The 21468-nt window shown below is 39.2% G+C and overlaps 1 protein-coding gene across 16 annotated transcripts in view; it reads left to right on the plus strand.

The window, feature by feature from the left end:
• The window catches only part of KIAA1217 (KIAA1217 ortholog), a 564412-nt gene that overhangs the window by 490413 nt on the left and 52531 nt on the right, over positions 1-21468 (plus strand). For 12 of the 16 annotated variants that reach the window (XM_072651714.1, XM_072651715.1, XM_072651731.1 and 9 more), the window contains 2 exons: positions 12988-13092; positions 13586-13635. In XM_072651714.1, the coding sequence (XP_072507815.1) occupies positions 12988-13092; positions 13586-13635 (155 nt within the window). The remainder of the gene's footprint in view (positions 1-12987; positions 13093-13585; positions 13636-21468) is intronic. The other 4 variants (XM_072651718.1, XM_072651730.1, XM_072651720.1 and 1 more) reach the window with 1 other exon arrangement.

Below are 21468 nucleotides of genomic sequence, written 5' to 3' on the forward strand. Positions count from 1 at the left end.
GCACTGTGCCACCTAGCTACCCAGGAAGACCTGGGTTCTGGAATTGCCTCTGAACATCTCCTAGTTATGTGACCTTAGGAATGTCACTGAATCCCTCAGTGCCCCCAGGAAAGTCTCTAAGACTCTAAATTACAAAATAGTTGCCATTATGCTTTGGAAGAATGAGTATCCTCATGGGGAATTTTTACAATGATGAAATTAGAAGTCTTTCTCTCTTTCTCTCCCCTTGCCCCTCTCTCTCACTAATATATATTATAGATACATAAATCTGTGTATGTGTATACACACACCTATGCATATACACATATTCTTGAGGGTAGAGGGGTGTAGAATGTAGGAAAGGGTGGTAAAGAGGGATTATAAGGGGGAGAGGAACAAGAGAAGGGAGAGGGTAGAAGAATGTATGTGTGGAGAGAGATTAAAAGAGAGAGAATGAGCACCGATATACAGAGAGATGAACCTGTTCCCTTAGCAGAAGCACAAGCATCAAGAAAAACCCAATATACAGGCATAAAAGAGAGAGGTCAAGTATAAACTTGTCTTTGAGGTTCCCTGCTGCTTTCTCATTAGGCCCAGCATCTTTCCTGGTTGAGCCATCCTGGCTTGTGCAGCTCCAAAGCACCCCCAGGCCTTACTTCTGTAGATTTTGCTGCGTTAGGATCCCATATATTTCCACAGCTTCTAAAATCCTTTCTCATTTACAGGTAAACTCCTAAGCCAAGATTTCTGACGCCTGTAATCTTGAATGAGCAAATGCTTATTCCAGTTTGTACCTGTAACAGAAATGAGCTGTAGCCTGTGGAATATAAAGTTGCCCTCAAGGAAGGGAAAGCCAATGTAAATAAAGCAGAAAGGTGTTGGTAGTCATGTCATTCCTGGGGAACTGTGGGCAGTGCAGTAGCTTGTGGGGAGGGATGGATTAGAAGGACCTCACCCCAGACTTCGGTGAAGAACACCAATGAATCAGAAGCCAAAGCTGATGAGGGCACTCCTGGAGAGATGTGCTCAAGGTTTGGTTCCAGATGACACTGAGGCCCCTTCTTGCAATGGGTTTCTGTGAGTCCATTTCTAAGCCCGTGCTTTGCCAGGGAAAGAAAGTAATGTGAACGAGGAGGGCAGCTTCCTGGACTCGTAAAGCTGGATGGATAGGTGCCCAAGGATATTTGCTTTGCTTGGGCTAAATTATTGGAAAGGCACATACATATCCAGTGTGAGCTGGAAACCCTTCGGGCTTGGGTGTAGCCAAGCTTTGCTCTCCTTACCATCTGCAGCCCGGCCATACTATTTGAATCTGCCTAGAGCGCAAAAATTGGAATTAGAGGAGAGCTGGTGCTATAGGTGTAGGTGGTATATTTCATTAGGGTGTACGCTTAGGGGATTTTATTTTTCCTGAGACAAACTTTTCATTATTTCTTATTAATATTAATAATATTTCATTATTATCAAATGAAAGAAACTCAATGAAACTTGATTCCTTCTAAGCATCTTTACTTTAAAAATGTTAGCTTTTTTTAAAAGAGACACAAAATAATCTGAGACATTGGGGATAGCCTGGTAGACCCTCTATGCCCAGCTCAGCCTAGCACCTAAGTAGGGCCCTTCCAATTCTGGAATCTTTGATTCTAGGGGAGGCAGAATCTCAGGTATGATGTCTTTGGGTGGTCATGAAAGATCTCTCTTATCTAACACTCAAGAGAGAGCCCTGTGTGCTAGAAAGAGCTGCAGATTTGGAGTCAGTGACACTTACCATCTGGAGGACTCTACTACTCTTCTAATCACTCTCTGCCTTATTTTTCTCATCTGTAAAATGAGACTGGATAGACTCTAAGGTCCCTTCCAGATCTAAATCCATAATCCAAAGTATGATTTCCTTTTCTTTTTATAACAGTCAAACTGGCTGGGAAGATAATCTCTCTTTCATCAGACTATCCCTAGGCTTCAGAGACCAAGGATATGATCTAATGAGATATCAAGCTTCAGAGAAATGGCAGGCACAGGTTGTACTTTATATGTCATATATAATGGAAAGTTCAGGAATCTGTTGCTAATCTGAGAAGTAATAGCTGTAAGAAGGAATCTTAGAGTCTCTGAAGCTCTGTCTTCAAATTGTATGTGTGTGTGTGACCAAAGAAAGACTCAATAAAATTAAACCGTTTCTATTTCTATATGGGAAGATGATACATGTAACTGCTAAGAACTTTATCATTTTTAGGGCAGTTAGAAGGAGTCTATATAGACAGTCATGAATGTGAATCATTTATGTTGGGATGACCTCTAAAAGGTGAGAAAGAGGGATGTGCTAGGAGAAAAGGAAAGGAAGAGGTATAATTGGAAAATTTTCTCACATAAAAGAGGCACAGAAGGAAGAGTTGTTATAGTGGAGGGGACAGAGAGGAATAACAGGCAGTGTTTGAACCTCATTCTCTTTCAGAATTGGTTCAAAGAGGGAAAAACATTTTATACACACTAAGTTGGGTATAGAAATCTATCTTACCCAATAGAGAATTGAGAGGGGAAAGGCATAAGATATGGGGGTGGGGGAAATGATAAAAGGGAAGACAGATTAAGGGAGGCCGTTTTCAAAAGCAAAATAGAATTTTGAGAAGGGTTGGGTTAAAAAGAGAAAGAAGAAGAAACAGAAGAAATGAGGATGAAAGGAAATACATGGTAATCATACCTGAATGTTAATGGAATGAGCTCACCCATAGCAAAATGGGTTAGAAACTAGAACCCAACAATATGGTATTTTGTTTTTTTTTAACAAGAGATATATTTGAAACAGAAAGACACACACATGGGCTGGAGCAGAATTTATTATGCTTCAGCTGAAATTTTTTTAAAAAGCAGGAGTAGGAATCATGATCTTAGACAAAGCAAAGGCAAAAATAGACCTAATTAAAAGATTCATCAGGGAAACTACATTTTGCTAAAAAGTATCATAGACAGTAAGTTAATAGCAAAAAATTTTATAGCAAGTTTCTCTGATAAAGGCCTCATTTCTCAATATGGAGGGAACTAAGTCAAATTTATAAAAAATAAGAGCCATTCCCCAAACAATAAATGGTCAAAGGATATGAAGAGGCAGTTTTCAGAAGAAGAAATCAAAACTATCAATAGCCATATGAAAAAAATGCTCTAAATCACCATTGATTAAAGAAAGGCAAATTAAAACAACTAGGAGGTACTACCTTACATCTATTACAAATGTTGTAGGGGATGAGGGCAATTAGTTATGTTAATGAACTGTTGGTAGATAGTGAACGAGGCCAACTATTGGGGAGAATAATCTGGAATTATTCCCAAAGGTCTATAAACTGTATACCCTTTGGTATAGCAATACCATTACTAGTTTTGTTCCCCAAAGAGATCAAAGAAAAGGAATACATATATACATATGTTTGTATACATATGTATGTATGTATGTATGTATGTATGTATTAGGGCTATAGGGGAAAAGGGTCATACATATAAATGTGTGTGTACGTACACATACACACACATATATATTTGTAGCAGCTCTTTTTTGTAGTGGCAAAGTATTGGAAATGGAGTAAATGCTCGTCAGTTAGAAAATGGCTGAACAATTTGTGACGTGATTGTGATGGAGTACCATCATGCTATAAGAAATGATAAAGGGGATATTTCCGAGAAACATGGCCAAGTGAAGTGAAAACCAGGAGATCGTTGGGCAGAGTAATTGCAATGTTGTAATGATGACCAACTGTGAAAGATTTGACCCCTCTGATCAATACAATGATCCAAGACTCATGCTGAAAAGCAGCAATCCATCTCCAGAGAGAGAACTGACCAACCCTGAGTGTAAATTGAAGTATAATTTTCTTACTTCCCTTATTTGATTTTTTTGGTGATATATTTAATATGAAAATATGTTTGCATGATTTCACATGTGTAATAGATATCAAATGGCCTGCCTTTTCAGTAGGCAGGGCATGATTAGGAGGAAGAACTCAAATTTTAAAAAGAAAAGAATATTGAAATTTTACAAGTACGTGAAAAATTATTAAATATTCTAAAACATTAAAAATAAATAATACTTTTGGAAAGAAAAAAAAGATAAGGATAGGTCTCTTCCCATTGCACTTTGCCTAGAAGCTATTCCCAAATGACTGAGGAAGATGTCAAATGGACTCCTCAGGCTTTATCTCATCACCTTCAATTTGCTCGATCCACTAATATTTATCAAGCACATGCTATGAAATTAGTCCTGTGCTGGGTGCTTGGTCTGCAAGATACAATGTGAGCCTTGCCCACAAGGAGAAAAAAATGGCTGTAAGTTCTGTAAGAATGACTGTAAGGACCATTCAGTTCTGAATTTTCCAATCTGAAGGGCTATACCTAACTACTTCCCCAGATGAGAGTTGACCCTCTTGGGTCAGAGGGTTATGATGGAAGTACCTCTTTTCCCTTTGATTTCTTGTAATGGGGCAGAGGCATAGGGGAGACAGAAAGAGGTGAGAGATAGGACTGAGAGATGAGAGAGGTCATAGAAATCAGGAATTTAGAATTCCATGGGGTCTTAGAGAACCTTGAGACCCAGAGAAATTTAAAAAGCTTACTGCTAATAACAGCTGACATTTATATGGCACTTTAAGGTTTGCCAAGTACTCTCTGTATTTAGTATCTTGTTTCATCTTCAGAACATCCTTTGACATGTATTACAGGTCTCATTTATCCACACTTGTTGATGAAGGAATCGAGGTTCAGAGGAGCTGAGTAACTTGTTCTGGGTCACAGAACCTAAGCAAGATTCAAACCCAGGTCTGATTGTATATCCAGTATTCTTTGCCTCCATACATACTATCTCTGAGAGAGAAGCATGTTATCTTCTAATGGTTAAATGATTTTTATTTCAACTAATTGTATTTTGCCCCTCTCAACTTGTGTTAAGAAAAAGGTGTGGTTTTGTTTTCACATGCATCACCCAAGTGACTTGACTCACATAACACTACAAATTACCTAGGAGTAATACATTTGTCCACTCCTCTGACTCCTGGGGCATCTCTCTTTCCTCATATACACCCTCTGAGTCAGTCACAACATAGATCTAATATCAGTGGATCCTAGAAAACAAGAACGGATGTCCAGAGGCCATTTGTGAATGACCCCTCCCTATAGCTTTTTCACATTTAAAGCCATTCATCTGCATAGCTAATGCACAAATTTATTTTGTGTGTTTATACACGTTTGTAGTAGGTTCTCGGTGGGATGGGGATGAGAAAAGGAGAAAATTTGGAACTAAAAATAAAATTGAATCCAAAGCCATCCTTCCAGTAATGAAATAAGGTTTAGGGAGCCAATCAAGTCTCTTGCTGGCTACCATTTTTGCTGAGGAGTATGTTGTTTTTTTTCCCTCAGACTGTTCAAGTCTGTTGTGCCTTTGATTGCTATAAATAGTGACTATTGGACTAGTAGTACCTTACCACTCCTAATTCCTGCCCTTTGTTGCCTCCATCTGCCCAGTCCTACAGCTTCTAACCCCTAGAGGAGTGCAACATGTGGCTATTTAAAGATTTGTCCTCCAAGATTCCTTTCAGGGAGGTTTAGCAGCACTCAGATTTGCAAACATAAACATAAACCTTGTCAAAGTTTTAAGTCATTAAGTTAAATTCACATGTGAACGAGAACTATACAGTCTCCATCAAGGAAGAATTTAAGGCCCTAGTCAGAAAGTATAGATGGAAAAAATACCAAATGAAGGGGAATATAATAATATTGAAAAGATAGATCAGGTCCAGGTTGTGAAAGGCTTTTAAGAGCCTACCCATGATTCTGCTGCCTACATGTCATCCACCCTTTCTCTTTCGTATTTCACAGCCTGACTCCTTGAAGGAGTACCCTTGTTGCTTCTGCTTTCTCACCACCTGTTCTTCAGCCTCTTACAATGACTGCTGTCCTTGAAAATGCTCTCTGTAGAATCACTAGTTGCCAATCCCACAGCCTCTCCTCAGATTTATCCTCAGAGAGTTTTCTGTAATATTTGACATTTTTAATTTCTTCTCAGTTGGCTTTCATTACATAGATTTATCTTGTCTCTTCCTTCCTCTCTAACTGTGCATTCTCTGCCTTTTACACTGGTTCCTCTGCTTCCTCTCCTTAGCGTGTCTTCTAAGACTTTGACCTTGAGTCACTTTCCTTCTGTCTCTGCCCTCTCATACTTATCAATCTAATCTCATCCATGTCTTGTGACTTCCATTTCTTGTGACTTCACTTATCTTTATGCAGATGACTCTCATATCAACATCCCTTGTCTGGCTTTTCCTGGAGAGTTCCAATATTACATTTCTAAATAACCATAGTATATCTACCTGGTTGTTCTGCTGGCCTCTCAAATTCAAGTTGTTTGGGATGGAACTCATCCTGTTATCACTACAGTTCAAGTCACCTTCCTACCTTCCCCTTTTTGAGGAAGGATACCACCATTCTCCAAGTTATCAGGATTCAAAACTTAAATCATCTTTAATTCTTCTCTCTCCCTTATGTCCCACATACAATCACTTGCCAAGTCTTACAGATGTTCCCTCTGTCATCTCTCTCAATCCATTCCCACTTCTGCTACCCTGTATCAGGCCTTTATTTGCTTTTATCTGGACTTCTGCAAAAGCTTCCTAACTGTCATCTCTCCTTCTATTTCCTGTCTTTCCAAACTGCCTCATTCAAAGTAATAATTCCAATGCACAAGCCTGATCACCCAAAGATCCTTCTTTGCCTGCAGAATCAAACAATCTGTTTTTGAGGTCCTGTGCCATCTAGCTGTAATCCACCTTTCTCAACCTTTTTTTAGGCACTCTCAGTGCATCCTTATTCAAGCCAAAATGGACTACTTATTCCAACATTTCTTTCTTTCTTGGGAGCATTTGTACATATTCCTGCCTACTGCTGAAATCAGCTCCCCCAATATCCTGTTGAAAGATCCCGAATCAAGTACCATTTTCTCTGGGAAGTCTTCCCTGATCCCATATGGAAGAAATCTATTCCTTCTTAACTCTCCCTTATCTTTTTCTGCATCATCTCCTTTGTACTTAATCAGATTTGAATTGCATCAAAATTACCCTCATTATTGTTTTATCTAAGTACCCCTCCCTCCATAGCAATCAATATACAATCATTTATTAAGCAAGGCACTGACCGTTAAATTCTCTGGAGGTCAGAAATTTTCATTTTTTACTCTTTTCCTTGCATACAGTAGGCTTATAATCAATGTTCACTGAATTGATTGAATTAAATGGACTGGGAAGGAATTGAAAGAATAGAAAGGAAAGTGACAGAACATCTTGCTTCACCAGAGATGGTGCCATATTTTGAGACCCAATAATTGGTCTTGTGTTCCTTGAACGAGCACATTTTCTGAATCTGCTCTGAACTTTGTTCTTGTCACTTGGGGCCTGGAGAGGATTCATGAAGACATCCTAACCTGCGGTTTTATTGGGGGAAGCTAGATGACTAGTTTACCATATTAATAAGACAAATGTGTAGATAGAACATTTTAAAAACTGGTGGTCTCCTCATTAGTTATACCAACACTGTGTTTCCTTTAAGCACAGCAATATTGACATGAGTGTTGTCTTTAGCTTCTTTAACATTCAAATGATTAATGGGCAAAATTGTCATTGCGGTAAAATGACAAGACCTATTTAATTTCTCTTCCTCCACTGGTTTCCTCGTTTTCCCCTTTCATATTAAAACATATTTCATAACATTTCATAGAGAAGCCTGTGTAAGCTTTGAGTTGCTGTAATTTAGTTAAGCCATAAAATTGTTTCCAGATTACCAACCGTGAAATGGAAAGAAAATCTTATTTATGAATTTATAAATCAGATAATCTCCCTCAAATGAATCCTGAAACCAGAAACACTTTGATGATTAAATAGGAGAGGGAAAAGTTTTTTTATTACCATGTGTCAAAAAAAAAATGTACTTTCTTTAAGTGGTTTTGGCAGTAATCACACAATGTGCATCCATAATCGACAGGATGGTTGCTGTAGTCTGCATGACTTGGCAGTATGTTCTAATGAATTGTTTATTCTTAAACGTGGGCATGTTCATTGCTCTGATAGGTCTTATACCCACGGTGACCATATGCCCCAGATTTCCTTAGGACAGTCCTGATTTCAGAGTAAATTAACTATGTTATAAAGTGATAAAAAGTGTGAAAAAAAATCTTTGCCAAGACCATATGTCCCACCTTTTGGTTCAAATACACAATCTAACACAACAGACTTTTAAGTGCCTGCCAGCTACAAAACTCTGTGCTGGGAATACAAAGATTAAAACATGACCCTGCCCTCCATGAGCTTCTGTTTTCCCTAGCTGTGTTGAATATCATATAATTAATTAGTCTAATTGTCCTTCCAGTTGGAAGGGTTGAAGTGAGGAGGTAGCCATGGGGGTAAAAAATTCTCCTCCTCTCTTCAAACTAGACACAGGGGTTCAGAAAGACCAGCATCCCCAAAGGAACATCTAGGCTTCCAGTTTCACAAAACTGCCTTAATCCATATCCCTGAGATGCCTGCCAGACAGCACTGCCAGAGGCTACCTACTCCAGGGCCTCCTCCAGCAAAAGGCCTAATATTTATTCCCTTCTGCCCTTGTAGGATGTCTTACTTCCACCTCACAGATGCAAAAAGGATAACTAAGTTGGTAATGCCTGGGATTATAGACTTATCAGATCTTAAAGCTAGAAGGACCTGGAATGATCAAATAATCCAATCCCCTTATTTTACAGGTGAAGAAATTGACAAATACAGAGCTTTATCTTTGTCAAGTTGGAAGCATTTTTCCCAGGTGCCCTCACATCTGTTCTCACAAACAGCCCTCCAAAGTAGATTAGGAAAGAAAGATATTATTTGTGGACTTTTTAAAAAAATTTTAAATAGCAGTTTATATGGTGTCTACTTTAGGCAGTATCTGTTCACTGAACCAAATGAAACCTCAGTTAAGTACAGCAATGACTTGGAAACCTCTGGTGAATTGTAGCTAAGTGTCAGTGAAGAAGCAGAAATGGAAGTAAAGAAAATTTCACTAAGCTCTTGGATACGTGGCATTTCCTTTATAACAAACTTGATTCCATTTTGTTCATCCATCCAACTCATCTGTACTTTGTGAGCAGCCAAGCAATTGGGCTGAATGGAGAATACGAGGGAGAAGGGAATCCTTATGGTGGCTGGTCTCCTCTCTGCCCACCTATCCAGGATGGGTTCTGGGATGGCCCTGGGCCAGGAGAGGAAGGCAAAGGGTTATAGCCACCTCAGGTAGCTAAGGTAGTGTGAAGAATACAGAAATGAATAAGAAAGTATGTCCTAAAAGAGTTTATAGACTAGGAGACATAATAAAATGTATACAGTATGCAAAACATTATGATGTTAGGTAGTGGATGGTAACCCACTGAGAGAGACGCCAAGTGTGCCAGTGTTCAAAGGAGAGAAAAGTAGAAAAGGGTAAAAGGTTGGGATCATAGATCTAGAGCTAAAAGGAATCCAGGATGTCACAGATGAAAAACTGAAGTCCAGAAAAGTTGAATGAATTGTCTAATGGCACATAGGTGGTATGTGCACCCAATTCCTCAGGTTGCATAGGCAATGATTGCGCTCTTTATTCTCCTACACTAGATACAGGATGTTGTATTCATGTTGTAAGTAAATTTCAGCTGGGCATGAATGATGGTTAGAATCTTAATAAATAGAGGTGGGAGGGAGGTCAGATGTGAAGGGGCACAGATAAAGAAAATAGCCTAGATTAAGCCATGGAACCATGGAGGTTCAGGTTGGGAACCATGTGTAGTTCACTTTGACAGAGGCAAGCATAAAGTACGTAGAAGACAGAAGTGGAGGTAAGGCTTTCAAGGTTCATTGAGGCTGTATCATGTTGGGCTTTGGGACATTGATCTAAAGGAATTTTAACTTTATTTGGTAGGCAATGGGGAGTTATCAGAGGTTTTTGAATGAGGGAACTAGATGATTAAATTAATGCTTTACGAAAAACCACCTGGTGAAATGTACAAGATGAACTGGATGAAGGAAAGCCTGGAAGCAGGAAGACCAATTAAAAGGCTGTTACAATAGTTTCGTAAAATTTTTCAAAACACCTTATAAATGTGTCTTAAGGAAGTAGAAAAATAGAGGCTGTTCTTAGTTCTCTTATTATAGCAGGAATAAAAAGTGGATTGAAAGCCCATGTTTTTTTCTGAATGAAACAGGAGACTGTTGAAATGCCAGTGTCGGCTTAGCGTGACAAAATAAAGAAGGCTCAAAAAGAATGGGAAATGATCCATCACAGAATTTCCTGCTGGCCCATACCTTCAGTCTCTTGTTGTTGGTCCAGTTCTTCATGACCCCATTGGGAATTTTCTTGGGAAAGATATTGGAGTGGTTTGCCCTTTTCCTTCTCCAGCTCATTTTACAGATAAGGAAACTGAGGCAAACAGAGTGAAATGATTTCCCCAAGTTCACACAGCTAGTAAGTATCTGAGGTCAGATTTGAACTGAGGTCTTTGAGACTCTAGATGCAGTACTCTATCCACTGCACAACCTTGCTGCTCCCACAATAGAATTTCTTCCCCATGCCTCCTCTCTGCAGAGAGTTTCTTTCATCCTACTCCCAAATCAGACTTCTGAGTTCCTATAATGTAAAAGTTTTACTAAACTCAGTCAATCAACCAACAAGAACTTCTTAAACACTGACACCTGCCAGGAAATGTTCTAGGCACTGGGGAATACAAAGACAGAAATGAGAACAGTCCCTCACCTCAAGAAGCTTACCATCTAATTCTTCATCTTTACCTGTTATGTGTGTCCATTATGTAAGTTGCTGAAAGGAATTGTTACTTGTTATTTTTGAGGTAGTGCTGCATCAACCTTAGCTCCTTAGGTGTAAAGACTTTTACTCATAGTATTGGCTGTGGTTTTATTAACTCTAGAATGAGTAATGTGGTTGAAATTCCCTCCCATGTAAGATACTCTGCATCAGGGCACAGAAGTTTGCCTTTTTGTGTTAGTGATTTCCACTGAGAGGCTTGCACTACCCTCCCACCTTTCCAAGATACCGTGTATGGCTCTCCATCTGATGGATGTGGGGTCTTTAATCTCTATTGACTAATTTGCATTTGAGTGAACCTCTTACTAATTTTTCTCTTTGACATGGACTGTGCTATGGCAGTGAGGATTCTGACAATACAGGTATGATGGGAGAAGCTTGGTAATTCAGAGGTTTCAAATTCACTGGTGCTTCTGGGAAAACTTGGAAAGTCATTCCGTAGAGAGGCAGATGCCAGGCTCCTTCCGTTCCTTCCAATTTCCTCCTTCCGTACTTCTATAATGGAAGAATCATAATGCCTGATGCTTAAATTGATTTTTTTCCTAAATGTATTTTATAATCATTAGCTAGCCAGTCTGCCCAAAAGCCTTCCAAAGCAGCTCTGTATTATTACAGAACCACCAATTTTCCAGCTGCAGTAGGGCACAGTATGGGAGAAGGCAGAAGCTACATTTGTCAAACGGAATGCTGCTCCTAAACATAACAGTTTATTAGCCCAAGGGTGGCCTAGCTATTTGTAACCTTTTAAAAATAACGCTGAAATGAGTTGGGAGAGTCCACCATTGTGTTCGGCAGCAGATCAAGTTCATTTAAGAAGCTAGCCAGAGATGGAGCATGGCGGATGCTGGGCAGAGAGGCCACAAGTCCCATGGTGATAATCACTGACACAAGGTCATCCAGTGAGTCGGTGTCAGATGTCAGGACTGGCAGAGACTTCCAGACACTCATGGCTTCCTTAACATGACAAAGCCTTGACTCCGTGGGATCACTTAATCTTTTCTAAGCCTGTAACAGACTGCATTGGGAAACCTTAACTCCCACTCTGAAAACCAGGCTTTATAGTGGCTTAATTCACTTGGTTCCATCAGGAATTACTGACCTGACCACATCCACCAAGTTGTGCTTACTGAAATAGAAGGTGTTTGTCAGGTTCGATATAACTACCAAGGTAATTAACTCTCTGCTAGATTTTTTTTTAATTCATTTGAAAAAAATTTTTGAGTTCCAAAATCTTACCCTCCTTCCAACCTCTCCCCCAGCCACTGAGAAGGCGAGCAGTGTGATACCCCTTATACATATGAGGTCATTCTGCAGGACTTTTTAATCACACATGTTCAATTTATCTTTAATACATAAAGCAAGATTTTCCTGGATCTAGAGTTAGAAGAGAGCTGAGAGTTCCTTCAGTGCAACTGAGGAGAAAGCTAGAGGCCCAGATTGTAGGGGCAGCTTTCCCAGAGTCACACAGTTAGTAAGTATCAAAGGTAGAATTTAAACCCTAATCCTCTGCTTTCATACAAAGATCTTTCAGTGACTTTACTGTTTATTTTCCACCTAAAGTCAATTTTTGAGACATTTGAGACATTGATGTCAGCCATATCATTCTTTAGTCTTTCTAATGGCAGTTGTTTTTATTTACATTTCCCTGTGACTACAAAACAAGTTTTATTCCCAACAAAACAGACAGACACCTCTGTCACTTGTACCAGGAGCAGACCCAGTTCTTCCAGATGAGAAATATAGCTTCCAAGTCTGTGCAGCAAGCCTGGAGCCCATTTAGGAAATAGCTCATACTGCAGATTCCCTTTTTGTGTTGGGTAAAATAATATGGGATCAAGGAAACAGAAATAGGTGAAAACTTATGACATAGAGGCAGAATTATTTCCAATGGAGGAATGTTTTCTTAAATTTTCCAGGAGGCATTAGCTGATCTTAAAAAAAATGCCTTTTTCCTGAGATCACTGCTGCTTAACTCTGATAATCTGTTCTTGATCTCCACGGAGGATTTGTAGATTCTCAGTTTCCTTACAGCAGGTTGTTAGAAGCCTTGCAGTAGACCAGATGGTACCTATGTAATATTTTGGTGATCGTTCACCCAGAAAAATAAGTCTGAAAAAAATTAACAAAGCTTTAACAAACAATTCTCTTGTTTTACAGAGAGAGGATGCAAGCCATGGAGAAACAGATTGCCAGCTTAACTGGTCTTGTTCAGTCTGCGCTCTTTAAAGGGTCAAATACAAGTAATAGCAAAGATGCTTCTAGGTAAAAAGAAAAAATTAAAATTCACAAATCATGAAATCTGTTTCTCTTTAATCATTAAAATAATTCATCACCCCAGATCGATTTCTTTATAATCATTAAGAAGTGGAAAATTTCACCCATCTATGAATCGTGGGTTTGCTTTGTGTATTCTGAGAATGCAAGTTAAAACTTTGGGTCTGAAAAGAAGGTAAATGGGCTTCCCAGTGCATGTGGATTTCATGGACATTACACAGCTCAGTTCCTGCAACCGCCATCTACATGTCTCCTCCCTCCCATGTTCACCGTGCATTTGGAAAATCATGAATAATCTCCAGCTGCATTTCACCAGCAGTCAAGGAATGCTATTTTGTGAAGCCAGTGCTTGTGCTGTGATGCTCGAACACTCTCATTGCCTAATTCCATCACTGATTCCTGCTGATTGCTTACATAGAAAATGTGGGAGAGAAAATCTCATCTGAACATTTTCTGTCTAACTTTGTTTTTTTTTATTCAGTGAGAAGATGGTGAAGACCATGGCCAACAAAAGCCTCCCAGATGGTGCAGGTGAGTCTCTCAGTGGATTTGTAAGGGAAGCCTTCTACCTACATCAGTTACCTGGTGGGAATTGTGAAAATTCAGGGAAACACTTAGGCCAAGTATCTTTCCAACCGACACCTAAAATTCCATGATTATGAATTAATTCCTTAGGACTAATGTGTTCCTTTTGGAAAGGTTTCCCTTTGGTCTTCTTTTCAAATAAAAATACTCCTAGGAGAGGTAACTTATAAAGTTATTAAGATTGTAGTATGTTAAAACAATGCGAGGCCTTCATGAATATTGACTCCAGAGGTTCTTAAGCTATGATGTATGGATTCTCAAGTGAGGATCCATGACCTTGAACGGGGGAGGAGGGAACTGCATTATTTTTCTATTAACCTCTAACCCAAATTTAGCATTTCCTTCAACTGTTTAAAAATATTATTCTGAGAAAGTATCTGTCACACACACATGGGCATATATACACACGTGCATCCACACACAAATACAGTTAAAAACCCCAATGTAATCCTACCCCATCATTTTACAAACAGGGAAATTGAGGCCTAGAGAGTGGAAGTGACTTTTCCATGGTTTCATGAGATACTCAATGAGTTACTCAACAGGTATTACAAGTCAAGTCTCCTAATTCTCCCACCAGTGGCTTGATATGAATGAGGTCATGAAATTCCTTTTTCAAGACAGCTACTCTTGTGAGTGCACTGCAGTATCTAGAAGGTGGAAGTAAGGCTGAAGGAGGAAAAAGAACACAACTATATCTGGGTTTGAACTTTAACTCTGTTACTTTATTAGCTGTGTGACCTTGAATAAATCCTAAATCTCTCTGGGTTTCCCTTTCCTCATATGGAAAACATTTCTATGCAAGACACATTCTATTATAGTTCATTTGTATAAATATGACTCATTTTAAAAAGTTAAATTTGAATAGGAGTTAATCACTTGGGGCAAACTGAAAATGAAGGTTCTTAGAGACAAAGAGGATATGGTATGTATGAGTATGTATCTGAAAATTAAAAAAAAAACAAAACCCAAGTGGTCATGTTTTCCTTCTTCTCTGGAAAATTGCTTGATCTCTTGGGAGAAAGAGAGTTTCACATCTGGCAGAGCTCAAGGATAATATTAAATGGACTGTCTACCCCATAAGCTTCTTGTGAGGCAAGTATCTTATAATCTGTAGAGAAATGGGAAGTGGGACCACTCCTTTTGCAAATTTTCCCAAAAGTCCTCCCTGGAGGTTCATATCTTTGGGACTGCTCACGTGGTCTATCTGCAAAGCTAAACAATCACATCACATGGCTGTTATCAAACACAATTTAGTCCCTTCTCAAAGATGAATCATCTCTCCTTCCCCCCAAGTACCCCTGTGTTTCACAAGTGAGGCTAATGAAACATGGAGAGAATATCTGGGGGGAGAAAGGCAAAATAAATGGATTACATTCATTAGGATGAATATGTGACTTCTGTGGGGAAAGGGCAGAGGAGTTTAATAGCAGTTAATTACATTCAGTAAGAATTCCATCCTGCCAAATGCACTGGGAGAATTCACTTAGCCTGTACAGTCACCAGAAAAATGAGCTCTTTTCTCCCATCAGATTAGAATTAACCTGAAGCGCTATAGTTAGGAGGTAGGATAAGACTTTTGCAGCTGAGGTTCATCAGAGGAAAGTATGATCCATCAGAATGGAACTTTAGGGTTTATGAAGCTAAATTTACCAGTTTCATCCCCTATCCCTTCACATCATTCATTTCACTAATATTTAGCAAGTGTCCACCAGTCGCCTTCCATGCTATCATTGTGATGTGGAGAGGGATGATTTTGGGCTCTTGAAGGCTATGTCAGCAAAACACAAATTCTGGCTGAACTTCTGTAAATACACAAAGACTCAGGAAACTCCCACTGTGGAAATTCATTCCATCAGTACAGATAGCAACATGACTATAACTTTGTCAATAAGTCCTAGAGAGTTGCCAGAGGCACAAAGAGCTTAAGTGATTTGCTCACAGTCATGTAGCTAGTAAATGTTAAAGACAAAATTTGAACTCAGGTCTTCCTAGCTCCAAGACTAGAACATTATCAACAAGGTTCTGCAGCCTCTAGGTCTTACCAGGCTGGAAGGGCATTAAGTATGAGGTTGATGATTGACTCTGTCTCATTCAAGGATCAGCCTAGCTAAACTCAGAGCTTGTCTACCAGATGGTGAAGGCTTTTTGGCTATAGCAGCTCACTAAACCTTTTATTAAAGTGTGGAGGAGCTCCACTCTGCATTTTTAGAGAGAGTACACATCAATGAAGTCATGGATCCTCAAGAAGACCCCTGTCCTCAAGGAGAAGACAGTCTGGAAAGGGAGATAAGACAGATAACTATGATGGAGACTAGACATCAAATGCCTAAGAATGATATGTATAAAATGAAGGAGAGTGTATGGGAGGGAGAAATTACTTCTGGCAGGAAGGATCTGGGAATGATTTAGACCCTCGTCAAGGAGGTTTTGCTCTAATAAAGCCACTGAAATCTCATTCCCACCACATAATGAAAGAGTACCTAAGATTTCTTTCATAAAGGTTGATTAACTTGTCTTAAGAACTATTTCCATGTAGTTTAGGGGTTTTCAGTAAAGAATATCCAGCTAAAAACACAAACATACTATGAAGAGTATCTGTCCGCAGAGGTTTCGGTTGCCATAGGGATTAGACATAGACATCCCAGGAAAGAAACAGCTAGACAGGAGTTACTGACTCCATTTTATAACCGGATAAATTGAATCATAATGAGGCTAAATCATTCATCATGCCAGGATTAGGAGAACAGAATGGAATTTTTTGAATCCTAAGAGAATATTTTGCCCAAACAGAAATGCATATATACATTATATGTTTTTACAGTAACATTGAAGTACATGAGGGTCATCAGATGCTACCACACAGTTGGGAATTTGAGAGAGAATACAACCCTGGGTCTTTAGGGTCAAGATGAGAGATTCATGAGTTTGGGGGGAGGGGCAAAATTATCATTCAATAAACTTTTATTAATGCCAGTCACATGTGCCAAGGCACTGGGAAAGGTATTGGGGACACAAATTTTTTAAAAAATGGAATACTCTCTGCCTTCAAGAAGCTTAAGGTCTGTTGATGGGCACAGATGGTCTGCACGTATAGATGTATGCAAAATATACCAAAAAATAAATGCAAGATATTGTTTTATGGGAAAAGACATTAACAGTTGTAGGTTATCATATGGAAGGTGGCAGATGAGCTAATCTGAGTATTTTAGGGAAAAAGATTCTGAGTCAGAACTGAGGAGAAAGTCCATCGCAGGCATGGAATACAATGCAAAGGCACCAACATGGGAGATGGCATGTCATATGTGAGGAACATCAAAAAGAGTTTTGTTTATTGGTTTTTTAAGAATGGGGATATTTGGGAATGTTTTTAGGTGGCAGTGAAGATGCCAGTAAATAAGGGGAAAGTTTGAAGATTAGAGAGAGGGGGGATGATCAAGGATCCATGTAGAAGGTTGGCCATGAGAAGAGCCATCTCTTCATCAGAGACTAGAGTGGAAATAGAGAAAAGGGGGTGGAGGGAGGGAAGGCCGAGGAGCCAAGAAAAAGGGGATTATGTCACTTAAAAGATGAGGAAGAAATCCATGAGAAACAGTAGTTAGGAAAATCAGTCCTCTCTTATAATCAAAATTAGATTTTTCAAAGGAATGCTGTTTGAAACTCAATAAATTGTACCCAATGGATAACCCAAATCCTATGGTGACATTTGAAGGAATTATATGATCTATACTTATGTGTATGTGTCTATAAATGTATTTCCCTAACAGATCTGACATTATGATCATATTACTTAAGCTGTTCCTAAAATGGATTTGCATCCTTCTAAATATACACCAATGGATAGCTGAAGGTAGAGGCCCAGGATCCTACAGGGAAGCAAGGGTTTTTCTGGAGACAGGGTTAATGACTTGCTTAGGGTCACGCAGCTTGCAGGTGTCTGAGACTGATTTGAATTTAGGTCCTCCTATCTTTGGGACCAGAGCTCTATCTACTGTGCTACCTAGCTGTCCAATGGTGATAGATTGTTGCAGGATTTAGAGATCAAAGAGACCAACACAGTGAAGCAGAAAGAGTGGTAGATTTCTAATCAGATAATCTGAATTCACATTCCAGCTTTGCTGGTTACTACGTGAGTGACCTTGGGTAAGTCATTTATCTTCTGAGCCTCAGTTTCCTCACTTGTAAAATTAGGGTATTGAACTACCAGTCCTCAAAGGTTCATTCTGGCTTTAAATCTATGATCCTTGTACCTGGAGATCATCATTCATCTACTGATGAAACATTTGAGGCCCCTTGAGAGGTCCAAGGTCATACAGTAAACAGCAGAGTTGAGATTGAAACCCAAGTCTTCTGATTCCAAATCTAAGATGTTTTCCAGTACAATGTAGCTGTTTCCACCTAGACACATGTGAGAATTGACTGTTTGCTTAATATGTTACTATTTATTTGCTGTATTTTGCTATTTTTACGAAAGTCTTAAAGATGTCATATGTCTCAAAATCCAAGGCTGTTAGAGGAGGATCTAGGAAAACTTTGTCCCCAGTGGGTTAAAGTAGCAATGACTTACAAATAGGGGATGGATCGTAGAATGTTGGAGTAGGAAGGGACCTTAGAAGGCATTTGATCCAGGTGTTTTTAACCTTTTCGGTGTCATGGGCTCCTTTGGCAGCCTAGTGAAGCCTATTATATCCCTTATCGGAATAATGTTTTAAAAGACAAATTCACGGACTCCAAACCGTTGGTTTTACTCTACACCCTTTACTTTACAGGTGAGAAAATGAAAGTTTAGAGAGGTTGTGTGATATTTTCACTTACATAACAAGTCATTGTGAGAGGATTCCTAGCTTCTGGTCCATTGCACTGTCTTTTATACCACACTGACTCTGGTCCCATCCCGTAGTCATAAAGCTTTTTTAGAGCTCTTTCTTTCCATCACTATGACCTGAGGTCATTGCTGTGCTGAGAGTGGTGACCTGCCAGCAGGGCCAGTCTGACACAAGAGGACCCCTGTGGGGTCCAGACTAGATGATTACTAAGGTTTCTTCTACCTCTGTCAATCTTTGATTCTCTCACCCCTGATTTTAATTAATTAATTAATTTTAATTAAGATTTAATTTAATACATTCTGCTTTTTGTTTATTTAAAAAAAAGCAGCCAGGTTAAAGTGGAGGCCTTCTAACTCAACTCAACCTTTCTGAATGAATTTTCAAATTAACTAAACAATATCTGATCATAATTTTATGAGTGGTAGCATGGTGTAGTGCTGGCCCCACTGTCAGGAAGGTCCGAGTGCTTTCTCTGCTCCATACTGCCTTTGTGAGCCTGAGCGTGCTAACTTCACAGAATTCCCAAGCAGTTCCCTAAGACTAGAAGGTGCAGAGAAGTAGCTGATCTGTGTTGGCAAAGGAAATTCCTTAGGAGGAACTCCATCTATTGATGAAGCCACACTTCTAGTCTCACACAAACACACATACACACACACACACAGACACACTCCTATATATACCACATATATGTATGTATATATGCACATACATACACATACATATATACTGTATATTTGTATATACACACATGTGTATGTATTTTGTATATACATGTCACATGCATGTATGTATCTAGATACAGATATATAACATTTGATTTTAGGTTGAATTCGATTTCAGGTTGAAGATGAAAAGGCTACATAAGTTAGTAGGGAAAAATGTCACATCTATATTAAGGAAACCTAGGTCTAAAACTAGCTACGTAATCATGGGACAAATCACTTAACTCTAAGCCTTAGTTTTCTCATATTTAAAAAGTGGATAATACTCATTTTGACTGCCTGATTCGTTGGATTGTTGTGAAGAAAGCACTTTGTTCATCCTTTAAATGCTAAAGTAATGCAAATTACTCATGATCATGATCCCCCAGCACTGAGATGAGGAGAGGTGGTTTGTGTATCTCCACACACAGACCTGTCACTTGCTATATTACTATTTTAAAGCCCTGTTAAGGCTTTAAATTGTAAAAAGAACGACTGTTTCTCCTCTTGGTGACAGTGGAAACCGACAAGGCTCCTTTCCTTGGCTTTCTTCTTTAGTCAATTTCAAGCACTTTGGGTAGAGGGGCTGGGCTGGAGTCCAGACAACCTGAGTTCAGATCTAGCCTTAGACACTTACTAGCTCTGTGACCGCTTTCTGCCTTAATTTCCTCAACTATAGGATGGAGATAACAGCAGTACTTACTTTTTACAGAGATCAAATGAGATCATATTTGCAAAGTGCTCAGCACAGTGCCTGGAACATAGGAGGCACTTAATAAATACTTGTTCCCTCCCTCAGACAGTTTCTTCTTTTCATTTCCTACCCATACTTAGAAAAAGAGATTTAGTTTGTAAAGAAAGTCATGAGTGAGTGAGCAAATAAATGTAGGGAAGAAAAGAGAAGGAAGGAAAGCAAGGAAAAAGGAAAGAGAGAGAAAGACAGAGAGAGAAAGACAGGGAGAGGGAGAGGGAGAGAGAGAGGGAGAGAGAGATTTATTAAGGGCATTCTATCTGTCAAGCACTGGGAATCCAAAAACAGAAACAAGGATAGTTCTGCCCTTGAGGATGTAACAATAATAGTTATCAAAACTCCCTCCATAGACAGAGAAATTGCAAGGAAACTTTACCTACAGGGGCCCTGTTTGCCAGTGTCAGTAAGCCGTCTGCTGGAAGTTATTTCTATTAGACATATGTTGGTCACCCCTAAGGTTCCTTGGAGGAGTCTCTCTCCATCTCCCCACCACTGCTCAACTGATCCAAGTTTGAAATCAGAGAAAGAACATGGAGGGGGGAGGTTTAAGAGTGAGACAGATGCATTTATAGGAGATGATGTGCTTCAATACAACATGTCCCCCCACTCAGTAGGGCATGAAGTACCTGCTGGAAAGGCATCTACAGATATGAAGGCAATTGCCCTCACCAGTTTGGCCACATTTGGCCCTGATTATGCCAGTGTGGTGGCTTAATTAGGAAATTTGCCCTAGCTGCCTTTAGATCAGTAGGTTCTTAACCTGAGGTCTATGTAATTGATTTTTTTAATATATCTATATCTATGACTGTAGCTGTACATCTAAAATGACTATGTTTTAATACAATAATTTTCCTTTGTAATCCTATATATTTTATTTTACACTTTTAAATTATTTTATTTTTAGTTTATGGAAGAAAACAAGCATTTCTCTAGCATAGTATGGTAGAAAAGATGTACATGCAACTACAAATCAGCTATGCACAACTTGCTAGTCCTTTCAAATATACAACACAATTAACATGTAAATATTTTTCCTTATTTTTCTTTCTTTCCCTCACCCCCACCCCATCCCTAGAGACAGTCACCATTAGTCACAAATTTTCATTCATATATATAATATATGTATACACACACACACAATACACATATTACATTTCAAAACATTGTTCTGAAAATGAGTTCATAGGCTTCACCAGGCTGCCAGAGGGTCCCCAAAACAAAAAAAAAAGATTAAGAAACCCTCAGGCTATTGGGGTAGTGAAATAGGGGGGGTCGTAATGCAAAACCACTGCACTTTTTGAGTTTGTCCAAATGTAAATGAAATTTGTTCTCCATTATGCCAATTAGGAACTCCCGGATGGTGGCAGGAGCTGGGTGGAAGTCAAACTGGCCCTCTTTTCCTCCCTTGCATAACATCGCACTCATTTTCTGGGTCTTAGTCATCTGGCTCTTTGTGCATAACCAGGCACATCAATTACTTTGATTTCCCATTTAGACGAAA

The sequence above is a fragment of the Notamacropus eugenii genome, chromosome 3, assembly GCF_028372415.1.
Source record: "Notamacropus eugenii isolate mMacEug1 chromosome 3, mMacEug1.pri_v2, whole genome shotgun sequence".
Classification (NCBI taxonomy): Eukaryota; Metazoa; Chordata; class Mammalia; order Diprotodontia; family Macropodidae; genus Notamacropus; species Notamacropus eugenii.